At 37.7% G+C, this 20,564-nt stretch overlaps 1 protein-coding gene across 2 annotated transcripts in view; it reads right to left on the bottom strand.

The window, feature by feature from the left end:
• Positions 1-262: 262 nt before the first annotated feature.
• Positions 263-20,564, bottom strand: part of EGLN1 (egl-9 family hypoxia inducible factor 1) — a 42,800-nt gene continuing 22,498 nt past the window's right edge. Inside the window, exons 2-6 of one of the 2 annotated variants that reach the window (XR_002908998.2) lie at positions 12,022-12,141; positions 8,691-8,827; positions 4,605-4,672; positions 2,463-2,866; positions 263-1,002 (exon numbers count right to left, since the gene is read on the bottom strand). Coding sequence is in view for 1 of the 2 variants with exons in the window: in XM_024215926.2 (XP_024071694.1) it covers positions 2,802-2,866; positions 4,605-4,672; positions 8,691-8,827; positions 12,022-12,141 (390 nt within the window). In the remaining variant the exon portion in view is untranslated. Of the gene's footprint in view, positions 2,867-4,604; positions 4,673-8,690; positions 8,828-12,021; positions 12,142-20,564 lie in introns of both variants that reach the window. The other variant, XM_024215926.2, reaches the window with a different exon arrangement.

Genomic DNA, 20,564 nt, shown 5'->3' with positions numbered 1-20,564 from the left:
CATCAATACAGCTCACCCACTAAATCTAAAAATTGACACCAATTTTTTCTCATCCTCCTCTCAATTAAAAAACCCCCACACATCTGGATAATTAAAAACAGAGTTTATCAAGGAAACAAATGGCAGACCCTTGACTGTAGCTGTAGTGTCACTAAATGCTAAAAACAGACACACACACCCCTATTTTATCAGATTATAAATTAGTTGCTGCGGAGTAGGCTTAAAAAAGTTACATAATTACAAATAACCACCACGTTGTTTCCAAGAACCTTTATACATCTTTTTAATTAGATTAGCTTTACAAGCAACTTGAGAGCTCTTTATAATGAACACTGCTTTTCAAATTACATGACTTTATAGGCAATCTGTAAATGAATCCTGAATTTCTTTGCCTGTTATAGAAAAAGGTCTTGTGTTTTACAGCTGGCTAATGTCATGAATAAAAATAGTATTATGAAGCTTTATCTTTAACCAGGACTAAACACACACAGGTCATAAGACAGTTTAAAAAATAGTTTTAAACAAGGACCTGCTTTGTGACGCTCAAGATTGAAGATTTCAACTGACATGAAATGAACAGATTCTAAAAGGATACTGTTAAAGAAATGGCTGCTCTGATTTGTTGACCCTTTTGTAATGATTGACAAGAAATGATGAAGCAAAAAATTAAGCACTTTTTTTAACCTGTCTGGCAAGCAGAAACCTATACAGTGATTAGAATTTGATACTTTGCATACCTGCAGCAATAGAAGTTTGAATTACAGAGGGACTGGAACAAAATTGAAAGGTTTATGCTGTACATTTTTGAAACAAACCAATCAAATCTCCATTAAAATAATACAAAAGCAGATAAAATTAAAAGTGGTGGCTTTTTTGTGTGTTTGTTTTGCTAAAGCTGGCCTAATGCAATGCACTGCACTGCAGACCAGACCGTAATGAAGATTTACACTCCTTGGTCAGGCTGGCAGAGGCACTTACAGTAGAGGTGTCTTGTCTGATTTTCTGGGAAGGGAGGAAAGAGAAACTAAGCTGTAAAGAGTGAGAACTAATTAAGGTCTGAACAAAATGAGAATTTTTCCATAAGGTCTCCTCCATTGTATCACAATAATGAGTTTCCCCCTGTCCCCCCTCCCCCCCGCACACACCCACCGGTCAGTTTGTCACTAAATAAAATAAGGGTTGTTGGGTTGTTGTTGTTTTTTCATGTTTTACATGAATAGTAATCTTTTTAATAAAAATTACTGAGCTTTCCATAGAAAAGGTCTCTGATTGAATACAAACTATACAGATGCTAAAATTGTTGAAAGTTGTATTATATACAGAAATATTTCTGTACACTCACATTGTTTTGGCTATGTAAGGAAATCAAGGACAGATAGAAAAATGGAAAGGGGTGAGCTCAAATACCAAAGACATTTGTAAATATGGATGCTGCCTTTTAGGATTTTCTTTGTTCTCTCAAACTTTAAAGCTCAAGACTAGAACATCCATCTCTTAAGTAACAGAATTTCAAAGCTTTTGGATGCCTCATCTTTATTCTGTAAAGTCCGTTTTTCCTTTAAAAAAAACGAAAGTGTAAAAATAAAGTAATTTTTTTGCGCTAAATACTCAGGACTGATCAAAGGCCAGTGCCTTTTTGGGGAAATCCTTCAGCAGTGTGACAATCTGAAAATGTATTACACATGAAGCCTGTAGTGATGCACTTCAGCCTCAATGTATTGAATGTTCCCTTGATACTATATAATAGACCAAGGAGCCAGCCTGCAGATCAGACGGGACACCAATATTCAGAAAGAACACAAAGTTTGTGAATTTCAACATTCTATTAACTTATGTACAGTAAAAGAACAACTTTCAGAAAGGAAGAAAAAGGTGGAATTCTCCTGTCAAATACACAGGGAGGAGGTTCTGGGTACCTATAAAAGCCTAGGAAAGCCCTTATGTATCCTAGGAACTTGACGGTATTTACCAGGTCCCCAAAGCCACCTCCATGGATAGTGTCAAGTTCACTTAGTGCCAGTCACTCAAAAAAAAAAAAAAAAAAAAAAAAAATATATAGAATCCTTCCCCTCTGTCGATTCAACATACAACACCATGAATTAGAAGTTGCTGATAGTAAGATAGTGATTTGTTTCTGTTAACAAGTTTCAAAAAGGACATAGTCAAAAACAATACAGCAGCAATCTTTAAAAGTTCAAATTAGTGTGAGATATGAATATAAAACAATCAGGTTTTTAGCTGGTAATTAAAGTGCTCCTTTTCTGACTTTAGATGTAAAGAAAATTAAAGTGATCATCAGTTACTGGCAATTCTTATATTAAATTAGGTCTTTCATGGCAGAGAACAGTATGAACAGTTTTACAAAAATAGATCAATGATATTTTGGAGAATACTGTATTTTTTACTCAATTTTGATAAATTGTACCTGGTCATACAAAAATTACCCCAAATCCAAATTTTACCATATAAAAAAAGGGAGAGATGAATTGGATGACTGGTCTGGCAAAATATAAGAATGGAAAAATTCTATGTAGGGCACTTATTTCATGTCCATTTGTGTACGCTATTTCTTACTGATTGCTTATCTTCTTTACATAAGCAGTCACAGGTCTGGAGTCACAGTCACATAGCACAATGGTTCAGCAGTCAAAATCTTCTGTTTGATACAACACTGAAACGCTGTGTTTGTTTCCTTATTAAAACGTTGATTTCTTGTCAATTTTTCTTTATCCCATTATTCACATTCAAAAGTTAATAGTTTACTGGGGGAAGTAGCAAGGAGAGTTGCTAGATGAAATCCTTTATAAAACGTCTTTCCCAATTGAGTCAGAAGGTTTATTGAGTTCAACCCTCACACCTTTTTCACCTGCAGAAAAATAAAAAAAATACATCAGCATAATGTTTAAGCATTTGCTAAAGAGTGTGCTATAATAAAACTACTGTGCCACTTCTCTGCCTTCCTGTTGAAAGTTTGGTACCATGCAAAATAGGCATTTTCAAATGGTGTTCAACACGCTTCAGAAAATAAAATACAAATTCATATCCTTGTTACCTCCTTATGGGCCAAATTCTGAGCAGCTACTTTTATATTCAGGAGAAAATTTTCAAACTTTGGTGCTTAAAGTTTGGATCCTAGGTGTCAATTGACTGAATTATGGCTGAAAATCGAGTCATTTGTTTAGCTGTTCAAATATGGAGTTAAGAGCCTAACTTCAGACAGTCCATTTTGAAAGTGTAGGGCTCAGTCCTTACACAGGCAAACTCGCAAAGAAGTCAAGTGAACCTCAGAATTTGGTCCATCATCATTTTACTTTTGTGAAGAGAATTACTGAAGAGAAGAGTTTGTTAAATCTTTATCCTTTTTAATATATAACATCCTATCTGAGGTATATCCTAAATTGCCATCTTTCCTGCCCTTTTCGTTAGAAGTGAACTGTAATACTTTAAAGTAAAATAGAACTGTTTAAGTCTCCAAAACATTAACAGAAATCAAGTATGTTGTTTTGTAATTTTTAAATCTATACAGATCAATGGTAAACCAAAAGAAAGACCCATCATCTACCAAGACCAGAGTTGAACTGCTCAGATTTCTGCACTCCTTGGAAAACTGACACCTAAAGCAGAGAAAGAGCTACATTCCACATACTGCTTTAGTAGTCCGTGATGTCATCAACTGTACCAGGGAAAATAGGAATCGTAAGCAGTGTGTGCATCTGCTCCCACATTTGGCTCCCATTTAAATCAGAGTCAAAACCCTCATTGACTCAGAGGAAGTCAGATTAGAACCAGATTCTCAAGGTGGTGAAAGTCACTACAGAGCCACTGACTTCATTAGTGCTATTCTAATTCCCAGCAGCTGGGAATCTGGCCCTATAACTATATATGCAAAAATATTTAAATTGACCTTTACTGCCAATGCCATCAACTACTTCACATTAATTTCATGTAGGACAAGCAGAACTAAGCTGCTCATTCTGATAAAGCTTGCTTATTTGCACAGAAAAATTAAATCAACTTCCTCTTGAAGGGCAATCCACAAGAGGAAGGCAGATTTTAGCTAAGTGTGCTTAGGGCAGCCTTGCAGAAGAAGCGACTATCACAAAAATCAACATTTGTAAATGAATACATTCTCAATTCTTTTATTCCAGATATTCAGTTTTAGCTTTCTTTGCTTTTCAATACACACACTCCATTCAAGCTGATTTATCAAGTCCTGTGCAATTGTTAAAATTATCTTCTATTTTAGGTACTTGCATGGGCCCCATTACTCTCCAATGTATTTATCCTAGGTATTAGGGATGGGGAGAAGTAATATCCCAGTTTTACAGACCAGGAACAGACACACAGAGGCTAAGTGACTTGCCCAAGGTCATGCAGAAAGCATTTGGCAGAGCAGGGAACTGAATTTGGGTCTCCCAAGTTACAGGCTACCTACAGCCCTAACCATTTGACAACCTTTCTTCTAAAACATGACTACACAAGTCATGTTAACCCTCTCTTGTTACAAAGTAGCACCCTCTCTTGGTGGCTGGTGTTAAGACTATTTAGATTTTTTTCCCAGAAAACCAAGAATATATATATAATATACAAAAGTGATTAATTACCAGTTAGATATTTTACTTTAGCTCGTGCTCTTTCATCTGCATCAAAATACCACACTGTTATTGCGTACCTATAAAATGGATGAAAATACAACAAATGAATTCCTGAAGTCTGGAAAACAAAGAGTGATGTTTATTTACATAATACAACCCATTTAATTGTTAGTTTTTTTCAGTACATTTGATAGAGTAGGATTGGAGGAATGGGGGGGAGAAGATTTTCTGTTAATTTCTACTATTTTAATATCATTTATATGAAGGAAATTGTTATTTGAAAAGACAAAGTGGGTTTGCCATTGATGCTATGAATCTACATTTTCCAGTAAATGCTATAAAATTATTACCCAAATCACATTCAAGAAACTGTATTGTATAGTCTGCAGCCAGACCATCTTAGGTTGTGGTCTCACATTTCATAAATTAAGCAGGTTCAAGGTAGCATCACGCTGCAGGAAGTTATGCTGATCATTCACTGGGAGGGAAAAGTAATTATCCCTTCCAGACAGATCGACCAGCATTCTATAGCCCATGTATAGTGCATGATAGGCACTTCAGAAATATTTTAGTAGTTTCAGTAAGTGGCACCCTTCCATCTGAATCAGTACTGAACCAATGCCCCAACAAAGCTTCCGGGGGTATTGTGTCTTTGGAAATACAATGTTTCAAACAAGACAGAATAAAGAGGAGGTCCTGCACACACGTATTTAAAAATTCCATGGTACATTTTGCAAAGGAAGTGGGGTGTTGAACTAAATAGGCTAGAGCATAAAGGTTATTACATTCTGCCTAATCAAAAACCCATGAATTTTCAACAAGCTGCCTGTCCTACGCTGTTGTGTAGCGTTGCTGTACATTGTTAAACAGTAACATGCTTCAACCAGGAGCAGCTGACTTCTGTACATTTAAATATGTAGATTGCTTTATGACTCAGATTAAAAAAAGTGTTCCATAAATGGAAGCTATTTATGCTTCTAGTTTACACTCTTAGCATGTAGAGAAACATGAATTATCTAATTCCTGTTGCTTGCATTAGTCACTAAGGTTTTCTTTCAGACAAACAAAATACAGCCAGAGTATTTCTGCTTGACTTGAAAATTTAATGTTTAAATATACATTGATTTATTTAAAGTATTAGAAGTAGCAAATAGTTTGAAGTCCAAAGTCTCAAAATGATGTTAAGCAGAATTCCCCTTTACTATGCACCACAGCTTAAGTATAGTGGAAAATCAAAGTTAAAATCAGGTCCAGATAAATTGTGAGCAAATTTTTGTGTTAGAATTTTTTTCTACTCCACACTTCACATAAAAACCAGAGACATCTGATTACATAAGATAAAATTATATTTTCTGTATGATCCAGGTACTTGGTTCTGGATGCGAGATTCTCCACAAAATAGATTTTTAGGGAGCAGCAGCAATGTCATTAGACTTTCATCATTCTTGTTCTAGAGTTGAAATACAGTAACCTTTGCTGCCACGAGTAATAATGGGTAACATTGACCTTGATATTTCCTAACTTTTGAGTACTTAACTGTGCAATCAGAATATTCACTCTCTTAACAGGTTTAGACTTTTTTTTTTTTTTAAATGGACTTTCCCCCTCTCCCTGCCCCCATTTTTTTAATATAAGAAATTTCATAGTCTGGAATTTTTCTATTTGGCTAGTTACCACCAGAATGCCCTGTTCTGTGCAAGGTGCACAGTAAATCTGCCAAGGGCTCCTCCTTCTCACACACTTCACCTGATGTGCATCTTGCTCGAGTGCACACCTTAGAAGGTGCATACTGAGTGAGGTGTTGGTCTTACAATGCAATTCATCCAATGCACTCCCTACAAGATCAAACACATGCACTGCGCACCCAAGTTAGTCTGACACACATATACCTACATTCCTTTGGGGTGTTGCTTTAAAAAGTGCTTTTGTTCTGATTACTTGCACACCCAAAGTGGGATAATCCTAAACACTGCCAAATAGTATGTAATAAACATCATCTAGCTTTTATAAGGAGCTTTTCATCAGTAGAATCTCAAAGCACTTTACAAAGGACAATATCATTACCCCATTTTGCAGATGAGGAAACTGATGCACAGAAGTGATCTGCCCAAGGTCACCCAGCAGGCCAGTAGCAGAGCCAGGAACAGAACTGACATCTCCTGATTCCCAGCCCACTATTGTATCCTTTAGGCCACACTGCCTCACCAAATCAATGTAACCAAAACAGGCAAAAGGCTCAATGAGGGCTATTTCATCTTTTTTCCCCCCTCCTACCTAATTTCAACTTTCTGCTCCCAGCAGTTTTGACTATAGCCACTCAAAAAAAGATAGCAAGAATTTAAAAACAGGAAAACACATTTTCTACCTATGATCCTTGTCCTCAAAAAAGCCTGAAACATTTTGGCTCAAGTTAATTATCCTTTATGCAAAGAGCAAGGACTTAAAATTAAAATGCTGGGCAACATTAAGTATGGGTGTCACTACTAGCATCCCAGCTTTTACATCTTGACATATCAAAATGTTATGTGCAACATGAAATGTGGATTCTACAGAATAACTACTAAATCATTGTAATTATTAAAAGTCACCACCCCAGTGGATTGGCAGATAGCATCTGGTAATGCCACATTGGAGACACAGGTTTGGCAGTGACTGCAGATATGTTCACCACCATTACCACTCTGCCGTAGAATTAGTAGAACATTGGCAAGAGCGAAGTTCTGTTTGCGATTCAGACAAGGAGCAACATAGTACTCCCTATCCATGTAACAGAGAGAGCGGAGTACAGAGGAGCACCCCATCCTTTCCCCAGCCACAGCCACTTTTGTGGTGTAAAACTGGCAGGGGAAAATGAAGGAAATTTTAAAATAAAAAAAGACAGTAACCTCCCCAAATTAAAAGAACGGCAAAGAAAATTGCTATGGCTAGCCAATCTTAAATACATGATGTCTAACTAGGAGCAAGGTGGAAAATTAATACAATATAGGCCTAATAAAAAGCCAGTTGTAATCAGTGAGAAGACATCACTGACTATGAGTAGGACCCTACCAAATTAACGGCCATGAAAAACACGTCACGGACTGTGAAATCTGGCTATTATAGGGGAGGGGCAGGGCTGGGGGCACCCCAGCTAGGGACTCATATTGTGCACCAGCCTCCATCTGCTAGTCCTGGCCTGGGCTAGGGAGGGACGGGACTTCCTCTTCCCCTGCAGGAGCTGCTCCTGGAGCGGAGTCAGACCCACCTCCAGGAACCTCCCCCAGCTGCAGGAAGCTCTGTGGCTGCTGGCTGGGTGCCCAGCTCTGAAGGCAGCACGGAAGTGAGGTTGGCTGTCAGCCCCCGACCAGAAGGCTGCAGCTCCAGCTGTCTGTCCTGGGCACGAGGCTGCCAGGAAAACCCAGACATATGGTAAAGCCCCCCCACATACTCTGTGACCCTCAGTTCTGCTGGCTTTAGAGCTAGGTGCCCAGCCAGCAGCTGCTGCTCTCTGGCTGCCCAGCTCTCCAGGCAGCACCCCAGCAGCAGCACAGAAGTAAGGGTGGCAATCCCACAACCCCTTACAATAGCCTTGCGCCCCCCCCTCCCCATGACACCCCCTTTCGGGTCAGGACCTACACAGTTACACCACTGTGAAAGTTCAGATGTAAACATCTGAAACCATGAAATTTACTTTTTTAAATCCCATGACCATGAAATTGACTAAAATGGACAGTGAATTTGGTAGGGCCCTAACAATGAGCTCTGTATCAGGCTCTTTATGAGACTGATATAGCTTTGTGAAATCAAAATTTACCAGTCGTGTCCTGGTTTTGAGTATTTATGTACCAAAAAGGATTTTCTGAATACCCAAAATTGTACCCAGAACTAGATTTTCTAGGAAGAGGAGAAATTGCATAGGAAGACTACAGTACGATGGCACTCTGACATCAAGCATCAGTAGTATATTTGCAAAGGAGCCTCAAATTGTACAAGAAATGGGCTGTTTCAGGCCATACTATATTAAAATTTCCTCCTTGCTCTTAGTTTGTCATGATATCTTCTTCTACCTCTAACAGAAGCTTTATGAAATACATTCTTACATCTCATTCATCTTACCTTGTAGCAAATGCTGGCTGCACTTCATGAGGGTTGCGGCGGTCAGACCAGAAAAACAGCAGTCTATCAAATTTGGGTTCAATATCAGCAAATTGAGCTTTGCCTTCTGGGAATATTCGAAGAATACCTCCACTTACCTAAGTGATTTAAAAAAAAAACAGTCTTAAATATTTATTTACTCTTCATCCAGTGATTTCAAGGTGCTTTACAAATAGCAACTCTCAACCCCTGTTTTACAATAAAAGGGTTTTTTGTTTTTGTTTTTTAACCATTACCCATTTGAGGAAGTGAGACAGATGTTAAGTTGGTGACCGAAACCACAAAGCAAAATCAACACAGCCCAGAATAGCAGAGTTCTAATTCTGAGTCCCACAAGGTTTCACTCTCTCCAAGGGCGATTATTGATTTGCTAATGATATGTTTAAAAAATCATGAAGCTGTAATTTAAAATAAGAAAAAGTTGACAACTCTTTTTTTAAGCTTTTGGGGAATCATTGTTCTTTGGGTGCCATGTCACTGTCCACTTATTTCAAGCCCTTCCAAACTTGGAGCTCTTAAATAGGTGGGTGACTATGCATATCTACAGAATACCAACATCAGAAAAAGGAGAGAGTTACTCACAATGAATATATTTCTAAAGATCCTGGTCGTCTTTGGTCACATTGCGCCTCCCTCCAGCCGGTTGCTCTGAGGGTATCATATCCCTAGTTTTTTAGCAATACATAGCCATTCTAGTACTTTAGTATATACGCTATCGTGGCATCTCTAGAACAACTCTGACATTGTTTTCAATGGGCCTTCATTTTCTCCAGAGGAAGACAGTAGTTTGTTGATTATGGGGAGGCTATGGTTCTTTTTTTTCCCCTTCTTCTGTCCCTTCTCCACTCAATGATGCCTCCCTTCTACGTCACAAGAGCCTGCCCATTCTTCATTCCTGTAATCCGTTCACCCCTCTCCTAGGAAGGCTGCTGCTACTGTCGAGGATATGGGGTGGACTGGCTCTATTCTGCTCCTCCACCAATTTGTGCTTCTCCTTGGGGCCAGAAATCATACTGGTAATTCAGGCGAGGCAGGTCAGCTACAGGTAGTTTAATCAGTGAACAGGAAAGAACTCACCACACCTAGTGAAAGCCTCCTCAAAGTCATGAGCTAATCTTTGCCCCTTCTCTGTGGCATAACTCCCCCCCCCCCAATAAAATTAAAGTCATCAGTGCTCCAAATGCCAGTCTGGGCAGCTGCTGCTAAGACCCTTGAGTAAACCACGATTTTTAAAGGAAAAATCATCAAAATGTTCAGCCCTACCAATCTCTTTACAGTTTGAAGGATGCAGCCATGCCAGAATGGGCTAGTAACTTACTTTTTAAATGAAAGCGGTTTACCATTTTGCATAGAGGGGTCAGAGGTGCAGGCTTTGTGGGCTCCCCCTGACCTGGTTACTTACACTCACTCCAACTCAGTTTTCAGATCTTCAAATTGTACACAAGTATACCATCTACCCCACAGGGCTGTAGAGTGAAGTAGACAGTGTCATGAAAACCTTTGAACATGAAAATCATCATCACTGAACTCAGCTGTGGCCAGTTAAGCGCAGGGATTTGCAGATCAGATCAGATTGGTTAATATTCCTCACCATTTCAGTTCTCTCACTTTTAAGGTGCTAAGCAACAGAAATGTATTGATAAATCACATGACTTTTCAGACAATCATGAGTGAGCTTTCCTTCTGTACATAATAGGGAATAATCTCCGCATAACTGATTGCTCCTTAGTCCCTCGGCAATGCAATCTTTGTCAGGGTCTGAATTCATGTTATAGCTCTGCGAATCTTGTTCAGCTGTACTGAACCAGGATTAGCTACCATCACTTCCATAGTGTTAACTGCATTTAGACATATTAGTCAAGCCCCAAATCCTAGAGAGTAACAAGAAAACTACTGGCTAAAAGCCAAATGGAGATTTCTATTAGATCCTGCACACAGAATGATCAGAACAGTGATCGCTACAGCCATGGTACCCATTTAGTAGTCTGTGGGCTAGTTTATATCACAAAGGCTTTGCCAGTATATCAACAATATAGTGAAGACATTATCTTATACTGCCAACAAGATTCCAGTCAAGGGAGACATCCTTCAGAACCTGAATTTATTAATTCTGCCATAAAATACATTAGAATTTTGGGGAGCTCATAAAAGATCTTTTCTAAGTCTTAGGCCTGGTCTATAAGCTATTTTTGTACTGGTATGACTATTTTGATTGGCGGTGATTTAAAACAACCCAACACAATAGTTACACCGGTACAACCCCCTAGAATGGTTGCAGTTATGCAACTATAAAGGTGCTTTACCGGTATAGCTTATTCCTCTTCCTGTATGAGTATATATAGCATCTTAATGCTGGTATAATTGAGTCCATACTAGAGGGGGTTGTATTGCTTTAAACTCTACTGATATAGTTAAAATGGTACAACTGGTGTTTTTAAAACAACTCCTTAACCTCCAGCTTCTCCCTTCAGGCAGAATGGGTGTTGGCTACTGTTTAACACCAGCTTGACTCAAAATTAAAAAAAAAAAAAAAAAAAAAAAATTTAAAAACCCACACGCAAAGCTGAAGCAAATGTAGTATCTTTCATTTGTACTTTCATACTAATCTCATTAATACATTCCCTCTTCAGTTACTTTTTGTTTAATATCAATTGGGAAAGAGGTTTGTTCTGTTTATATTACATTAATGCAGTGGTTCTCAAACTTTTGTACTGGTGACCCCTTTCACATAGCAAGCCTCTGAGTGTGACTCCCTGATAAATATATTAAAAAAGTGTTTTTAATTTAACACCATTATAAATGCTGGAGGCAAAGCAGGTTTGGGGTGGAGGCTGACAGCTCGCGACCCCCCATGTAATAACCTTGTGACCCTCTGAGAGGTCCCGACCCCCAGTTTGAGAACCCCTGCATTAATGTGTATTCATACATATGCTTATCATAATTTTTAGGTATCTGGGGTGCTCAGATACTAGTGTAATTGGCTTATTTTATGTCAAATAAGACATACAAAAAGTATATACCATATTAAGCTTATTAGCCCTTTCCAGCCTCCCACTCCAGGAGGTTCAATCAATATCCTTCAAAACCCTGAAGCAATAATGCTTACTATTTGGTACACCTCACCAAGGTGTACAAGGAGTTCTCTTATTTTATTTAAATTAAAATATAAAGTAAGTGATATGGAGCTCAATGAAAAGCTTCAGGACCAGGAGCAGGAATCCTAAACACACACACACACACACAGTGGAAAAAATTTGTTAATTTCTCTCATATAGGAAGAGAAACTACATACCTTGGCATCCCAGTCTTTATTAAGATAATATATACATGTGACACATCTTCCGTCTCCATTTGGATTATCAACATGACGCACATATCCTGTTCCATTGCCTGGATAACAAGCCACCATTGCCTGCAATCAAAGAATCACCATATGAACCAAACAGACATTTCTCCTACCTGTAAAAATGGATTTCTGCACTTCATCTATGTCAGTTCACAATTAAAGCTTTTACTCCAACTCACACCTGTTAATAGGCATCAGCATCCATTGAAAGCTCCCTGAACTGGTGTAGCTATGGAAACAATTTACAAGAACAAAAAATATTCTCTTTACTTTCAGCTCCACAAGACCTGACTCACTGAAAGACTCTGAACAAAAATCCTCGAGACAGAAGTTCTGCTTGATATTTCCTTACTCCCTACCTGTTTGAATGACTCCACAATGAAAGGCAGATCTGCAAATGAAAACTTAAAGCCTACGTTTTAAAAGTCATTCATTCAAAATGTTTTTATATATAAAACAAACCTGCCACAGAAGAATGGACAAGTGGCAGATTCCATTTTTTGTGAATTAAGTCAATCTGAATTATTTCCCATGATAAGCAATTTCACATGAAAATCTAAGGATTTTATACTGCCACCCATCATCATAATACCCGAGTACCTATAATCATACACAATATTTATTTTCTTTTTAAACTAAAATTATGACTTTTGCATTTTTGCAAAGGGTATGATGGCTTCCTCTCCACCCCCTCCCCCCCCCAAACTAGACTTAATGAAGGCCCATTGTCTACAGATCCTTTCTAAGCCTAGGCATCACTGATTGAGTTAAAGTTAGACTAACAAATTTAGCTCAGAATTTCAAACCCTAACCCTAAATTTTCAAATGGCTGAGCAAAGTTTCAGTCATGCTAATCTTATTATAATCAACAAGAATTGTACAGCTTATGCCTTGCTTAACATTTTAAAAACATGCCCCTCCCAATTTGAAATCTTTCAGTGCATGCTTTGCCGGCACTATGTTTTGATATTGTGGTTGGGAGAGGATTTCTGGAGGCAAAGCTTTTTTTAAAATATTTCTTTCTATAATATAGACAAACATAGGGTATTATAGAGTTTATTCCAAATGCAAGAAATTGCTGCTTGGCACATAGATGGGAGGATATTTTAATAGCAGGTTTTAAAAGCATTTAAGGTTCATTCAGTAAAGACTATTATTACAGCCTAAAGTTTCTATGCGTTAATTATAAATAGGAAAGAAGATCTTGCTACAAGAGTAAAAGCCAACCTACATATTTTAACATTTAAACACAAATATAGTCCTACGTAGAGAAATTAGAATATACCCTTTGTTAAAGATGGTGTCAGTAAATACAAGTTTAAAATTTGGTGAATCTTAAAGTATGGACATATAGTCACATTAATGCAAAAAGCTAAGCTAATATGACACTATGGCAGAAGTCTCAAAGCCACAAAACCCACAAAATTCAGAGTTTGCTTAATTCCTTAAATGCATTCACTGTTACAGGATCTTACATTAAGTAAACATATTACACAGAGAAACATGACCTAATATTTGGCAAGGTCAACATTTATCACTGTTGCCACAGGAAGATTAATTCAGTATTGTTTAGATTTTGTGGGTTTATGATACCAAAGAATGTCATATTAGTGTTCTGTAACTTCCTGTTTTTTATACACAGGAATTAATGAATGAAAAATGAAGCTAGTTTTGAAAAGCAAGACATTGGCTTCTGTAGAAAGACAACCTCTCTTTTGAAAAAATGTCAGTCTACCACAGAACCAGTGTCTGGTATTCTAGAACTTGCACTGCTTTGAAAGCTGAGTCCAGTTTTTGCTGGATCCAGCCTCACCCACACCTATCCCCAGCTGTTATTTCATCTGCACCTCCATCCAAATTTAAAGGAATACTAAAATATATACAATAAGTTATTTGAGATGTTTGGATGAGACGTGCCACATACGTCCATTACAGATATTAAGCCTTAACACCCAGATGAAACAGGTACTACTAAACTCATGTAACAGAGCCTCTCTGTCTCAATTTTCTCCTAATGACTTGAAGATCATTCACTGAGTCAGTGAGAATCAAGAGTAAAACCTATGAATCCTGCTTCCCATACCAGGCTCTTCTAACCACCAGAAAATACTCCCTCAAAGACACTTAAGTGCATCCAGGGAAGAAAAGTTAGGGAAGAAAAGTTACGTAGTTAGAACACATAGCTTCCACAAATTTGTAAATCTGGAAGGAAACCAAATGAGTAAGTTACAGGAAGATTCTCTTCATTTACTGTTTCTTGACTTGATCCTGGAGACTGGATCGTACAATTTAAATTTTGTCTATTGAATCTATTAAAGCCATCTGAAGACACAGACCCACCAGCCCTTTTTAAGATAGTACAATGAAAACCCCATTATCACCATCTAATCCTTTAATGTAGAATTTCCAATAAATATGTTTAAAGTCAGTTGTCAGTAATGCTTGAGTGTGTTTTCTATGATTCATGTGAATCTAAAATACTATCAATGCTTAGAAACTAGCTTTATTTATTTTTACTTTAGAGTCTATTAGTAGCAGAAGCAAATACTAAAAGAAAATAGTTTTGCTGTGACACTTTATCTAGCTAATATATATTGGTCATATCAGTAACAGTGACTGCAAAATGGAAAGCAAACTGCAATAAACCGATATTGCATACTATATTTACATATATTGCTTTATTATTCATTCCCCCCTAGCCATCCCCCCAACTGAATTACTCTAAAGGAAAATTAGAAAGCTTACAGTTTCCATAGTGTCTGTGAAATGTATTTTTTTCTTTGCCCAAAACAATATAAATGTGTTCTCATGTACTGCAAAGTTATTCATATTTAAGAGTTTTCATTTTGCTACTTAAGGATACAGCAGTTATATATATGTACAATGAAATCACACTATGTTCTTCCATTATATGATATATATGTGTATAGATAGATAGATAAAATTAAGGTGTAATACCTTTATTTTTATTTCTATCTAACCCTCTGGAAGGCAATATTGAAAATAATGGAGAAGTAAACGCGCAGCAGAAAGACGTACTATTTATTTTTGGGTGCTCACTAACTCCAAGCAAATCTCCAAACCTTCTGCGGGTACACTTTCTTTGTCAAAATTGGCAGACGTTAAAAGCTTTTAAAGAGAATGACTATAGGTGTGTCCCTATCTTTTTATTAATTTATATATATTGTTGATGTAGGAAGCTTATGTCTATTTCTTACTTTGGACTTTCCCTCTCCTTCCTCATACAGCTAGGACACAAAGTTCTATTTATTTATAGTACCTCAAAAGTTTGTAATTACCAGAAATAAGGTGTTCTATACCATAACAGTCACAACCCCCCCCCCCCCCACACACACACACACAAAATAACATGAGCATAGGGCATTTGTTAAATGTTCATCTATAATCTGTAACAAACGTTTTAGTGTTTTACTTTGTACTAGAAAAACTGGAAACATTTTCCACAGAAAAACAGACCCGCTCCTAAAGCTATTCCTGCATTCATTAACTTGGAGCTTTTCCCCACCCAAGACTTTGAAACAGAATTTACAGTATAGATTTCAGGAGACTAAGTTAAGTGCTTGTATAAATAGAGAGTGTATAAAAGTGTTCCACTTCCTTCAAAACCTGCATCTGGTACCAATGTCCCCTCTAGGTCCAAATAAGCATGTTTCCTTCCCTGTAATGCAGAACTGCAAGGCCTTTTCCTGACAAACAATCTTGATAATACAGAGTAGATGTTTAAGATTTAACCAAATTTAATCTCTCTGCAATAATCAACATTGTGTGGCTGAGAGACTAGCAGTGTCGAGTCATGCATTTATGTCAAGTCGTGCAATCTATACTAGACCCCTTATGAGTACCATCCTTGAATAATACATTACAAATTTAATATAGGGAGTTGTGTGTAAAATTAATTATTTCCCCTCCCCACCCAATGTTATAAAAGATTAGAAGGATAATTCATTATTTCCGAGTACCAGGAGACATTTCATGAATAAAAGGAATCACTAATACTGGCTTTAGCCATAGGATTGCCAATTTTGGTTGAATGCATTCCTGGAGATTTCATCACACGACAATCTTTAAAGATTAATCTTTAATTCCTGGAGACTCCTGGCCAATCCTGGAGAGTAGGCAACCCTATTTAGCTAGCTGCTTCATTCTTTGTTTAAAATTTATCTTATTTCTAATTAAAGGCACAACAGGAACTTTAATACTGGAATTTAGCTTACAAGTTAGCTTTCTTGACTTAAATAAGTTTTGTGCAAGGAGGGTTAGTAGAATTGGACCCAATTTAATAGGAAGGTTAACATATTAGTATATGTTTTTTTTAACACTGTTGAGGTACACAGTGTATGTTTGAAAACAGATTAAGATTACACAATCTATGTTTAGTGCTCAAATCAAAGTCTCAGTGACTAACTAAAATTCTTAATGAACAGAAAGGCTTGCTGCTATAATCACACCTCTTTAAAACAGGTATTCAGCACAAATGTGTAAGAAGCACATTTTAAAGTGGAGAATTTGTACATATTGTATAGTATTTAATGCTGCCAACATCTGTTCTCCAGTCTAGGCATGACATACTACCCTATATTTACTCTGATTAACTGGGTAGCATCTTGGTGCTTATAAAATTTTTGAATGAAAACTAGATAAAAATGTAAATAGTAGTTGATTATGTGGAAAGGTCAGGATGGATAAAAACCAATGTTTGTTAAAAATCTCAAAAAAATCAGATTTTTTAAAAAAATTATTTAAATTAAATACAGGTTTAAAAAAAATGAGATATTTGAAATTATGATCGCCTATGTTAAGGCCTAAACTTACTATAATTATAGAATTTACTACCCACCTTTTAAGTAGATGCAGGACCAGCACCAAACCTAGAGAAGTCACAAAATCATAGACTTTAAGGTCAGAAGGGAACATTATGATCATCTAGTCTGACCTCCTGCACAATGCAGGCCACAGAATCTCACCCACCCACTCCTGTAACAAACCCCTAACCTATGCCTGAGTTAATGAAGTCCTCAAATCGTGGTTTAAAGACCTCAAGGTGCAGAGAATCCTCCAGCAAATGATCCGTGCCCCATGCTGCAGAGGAAGGCAAAAAACCTCCAGGGCCTCTGCCAATCTGCCCTGGAGGAAAATTCCTTCCCGACCCCAAATATAGCGATCAATTAAACCCTGAGCACGTGGGCAAGACTCACCAGCCAACCGGAAAAACTATCAGTTCTACCATAGATTCAACTGAATCAGTTTGTAAGAATTTGTATTTGTTATGATTCCCTAGTGCAGACACCACTTCAGAGTGCAGAAGCTCTCAAATAATGCACTCTGGCCAACAGATAAGTACTGACTAGTTAAGAGGGAGCAGCATCCATTTCTCCTTGGGAGGGTCACTTGCAATCAGGGATGTCAACGGGAAGAGAACAAAAGAATTGTGGAAGAAACACCTACTTCCCCCTGCAACACACACACACACACACACACACACACACACACACACACACTCCACAAAAAGTCAATCAGTTGTATCACCAGATGTCAGCAATCTAATAAGGGACTTGGCTAGATCTGTTCCAAATTTGTTTATACCAAACTTTGAAAACCCATCATGAAAGATTACCAAAACCAGGCACAAAGTCTACTAGACTGCCCTTTACCATTATAGTGACTATAATGAAAAAAGAAAGGATATACCCTTCAAAAAGATTTGCTCTTCCTATACCAATGGGGGATAGGATTCCACAAGGCTGACAATCTTTCACAGCAAGTAATCATTAAGTTTGACGACTAGAGTTCTGTCACAAGAGTCAATCATAACTGCTGTGGACAACACTGGGTAAGTGCTACCCTGTGAGGGACAAAAGTGAGAAAACAAGTCAAGGAAACGGCGCCAAATAGACACCATTCAAGACGAGAATGAACCAAGGAGAAAGACTAGTTAGCAGGAACTGAAAGCTAAAAAATTCCTCTGAAATAAAACTAAGTAAAAACAGTTTTTGTCCTCTTCCACCCATTTGAAAGAATAGAAGGGGGAAATCCCCCACCAGACAACGAACAAGGAGACTGAGTACTTGGCAGCCTTACAAAACAGTAAATGCTCATTCTTAAGCCATCTTACAAGTCTTGCATTTGGAAGACAGAGCAACACGATGATCTGGACACAAGAATGATTTCAAGATAGCAAATATGCACCTCCATCCTCTCAGATGTATTCCTGCAAGATGAGAGTTCTTATATACATGCCACCACAAGTCCAATTAGCAGCAACCTTCTCAGCAAACTGGAGGATAGTCAGGCTTTTCAATATACCATACTTCCTAGAAAAAGACTAATAATAATACTTCAGATCAAAGGTGTCATACACACAGCCCATGGGTAGGATCTGGCCCATACAATATATTTGTGAACAACATGGGAGATTCAGAATTTGCAGAATCTAAGTTTTCATTTTAAAAAGTGTTTCTAGTAGCTGTAAAACAAGTCTTCCAAATGTCAGAGCATAAACCAATGAAATGTCAGCCCAAGTCTGCAGAAACCTTGAAACAATGGCTCAAAGGTGTGAACTCCCCATTCCACTGGCGTGTTCATTCTAAAACCTAATGATATTTCAAAGTGTAAACTAACTATTTCACAACTTATTTTAAGCAGTCAATGAGGAAGAGTTGGGAGTTGCTGCAAGGAAGGAAATGCAAAAAGGACAAGACACAGGGAAGCAAAAAAGAAGGGGAAAGGAAGAGAAACAAACGCCAGAAATAGAAGTGTTCCTAAATGTAAGCACATTTTCCCCATTCAGTAATAATACTGAATGCAATGATAAAGTATTGAACAAATTAAGTAATAAATCAGTTTAGTTACTACATACCATGCTTGATCTCTGGGCAAACCTCCCATTGAAATTAATAGGAGATATGCTATGGATTGAGGAGAGTAAGTAGTCCCAAATTTTTACTGCAACTCAAGGACTATAATTAAAAAATGGAAATTAGCCCTCTACGGAGAATGGCCACACACAGTCTTTCACATGCCTTTAAGAATTATGTGTCACTGATGTGTCATCCCCACACTGTGAATGCTAGTCTCTTAATGGCAGATGAAACTTCAGAAACACTACCTGTTGGTCAGCAAATTGAGATACTGAAGTAGTAATTTTTAATTGATGGGTCTTTTAGTATAGTACAATTAAGAACATACTGATCCCAAAACTTAAACACTAGTACCATTCATAAGCCTTCACTGACTTAAGATAGCCAACAAACAAGACAAAAAATGTTGAAACAAGAATCTGACTTAAGGGAGATGCGGGGGAAAAAATAGACTTACAGCAGGATCCAAAGCTTGCCAAACGCAGGCTTTGATGATTGAGGGAACAAGTTCCAAAAGCATGTTTTTTTAATTGTGAATGCCCTGCTACTGACCCCATGAAAACAGTGCCAAGCACTGAACAACTGAACCACCCCACTGTGCCTTAACTATAATTGCACAACATAGGAAAGAAGGCAATCTTTTAAAGAAATGAATTACAAAACATCTCAGATTTGGGAGCGTAACAGTAGCACCTAGAAATGCTCCTGGGAGTAAACAGGAAACCAGTACAGAGCATATAGCTGAAGTACTGTGTGCTCATGCCTATCCACCACACTCAGAAAGCAGGCCATGGAGTTCTGCACCAGCTAATGTCTACACTACAGAGATTTCTCAAAGGCCACACCACATACAGCACATGACAATAATCCAGTCTGGAAGTGACAAAAGCATGGATAACTCAGGTCAGATCCAGATCAAAGAAAGACTACAACTTCTTGATCAGTCACAGATGGAAAAAGTACTATGAGCTACTGCTGGTAACGCCACATTAAGATACAGCCAAGGATCCAAAAGTAACCTAAGTTTGCAAACCATACTAGAAAGGGGCAGCCCTAAACCCTCAATTGAAGCTGATGACAGTTTCCCTCTAAATGAATGACTGTAGTCCTCTAAATGAATCCTGTAACCCACCAGCTTTACTTCCATCTTCTACCGAATTTGTCACAGCTAGTTGGTTCCTATCCAGGTTCAACTTCAATAATCAAAGGCACAAAGTCCAAGTTCTATTAACAGAAGCAACATCCACTTCCTAGCTCACAATATCTCACCAGCTGCTTTAAAATTTTGAAAATTTAAATTTAATCTAAAAAATGCAGAATCCTTTGTTATACAGTAGCTTTTCTTTAAAAGCTGTGTTACCAGCTTATTTCCTATATTTACTTAAATTTTTCAAATTTTGTTTTTTCAAGTCCATGAGGTGAGATTAGACTGCTAAACATAGATAAAATAATGGGACATCAATTCCTTCTTCTGTAGGTCTTTTCTTTTGTAGTTCTGTTTACTGACAGATCAACAGCTCAAATCTGGCTCAGGTGAGCAGCACTTAAGAGCAGGTACTATCTGATCATCATTCAGTGGCCTAGATGAATGGGGTAGCCACAGATCGGCTC

This window comes from Terrapene carolina, unplaced genomic scaffold (genome assembly GCF_002925995.2).
Source record: "Terrapene carolina triunguis isolate 2854851 unplaced genomic scaffold, T_m_triunguis-2.0 Scaffold85, whole genome shotgun sequence".
In the NCBI taxonomy this organism is placed as follows: Eukaryota; Metazoa; Chordata; order Testudines; family Emydidae; genus Terrapene; species Terrapene triunguis.
The sequence above is the reverse complement of the archived record's forward strand: the minus strand, read 5'-3'. Positions and strand labels throughout refer to the sequence as shown.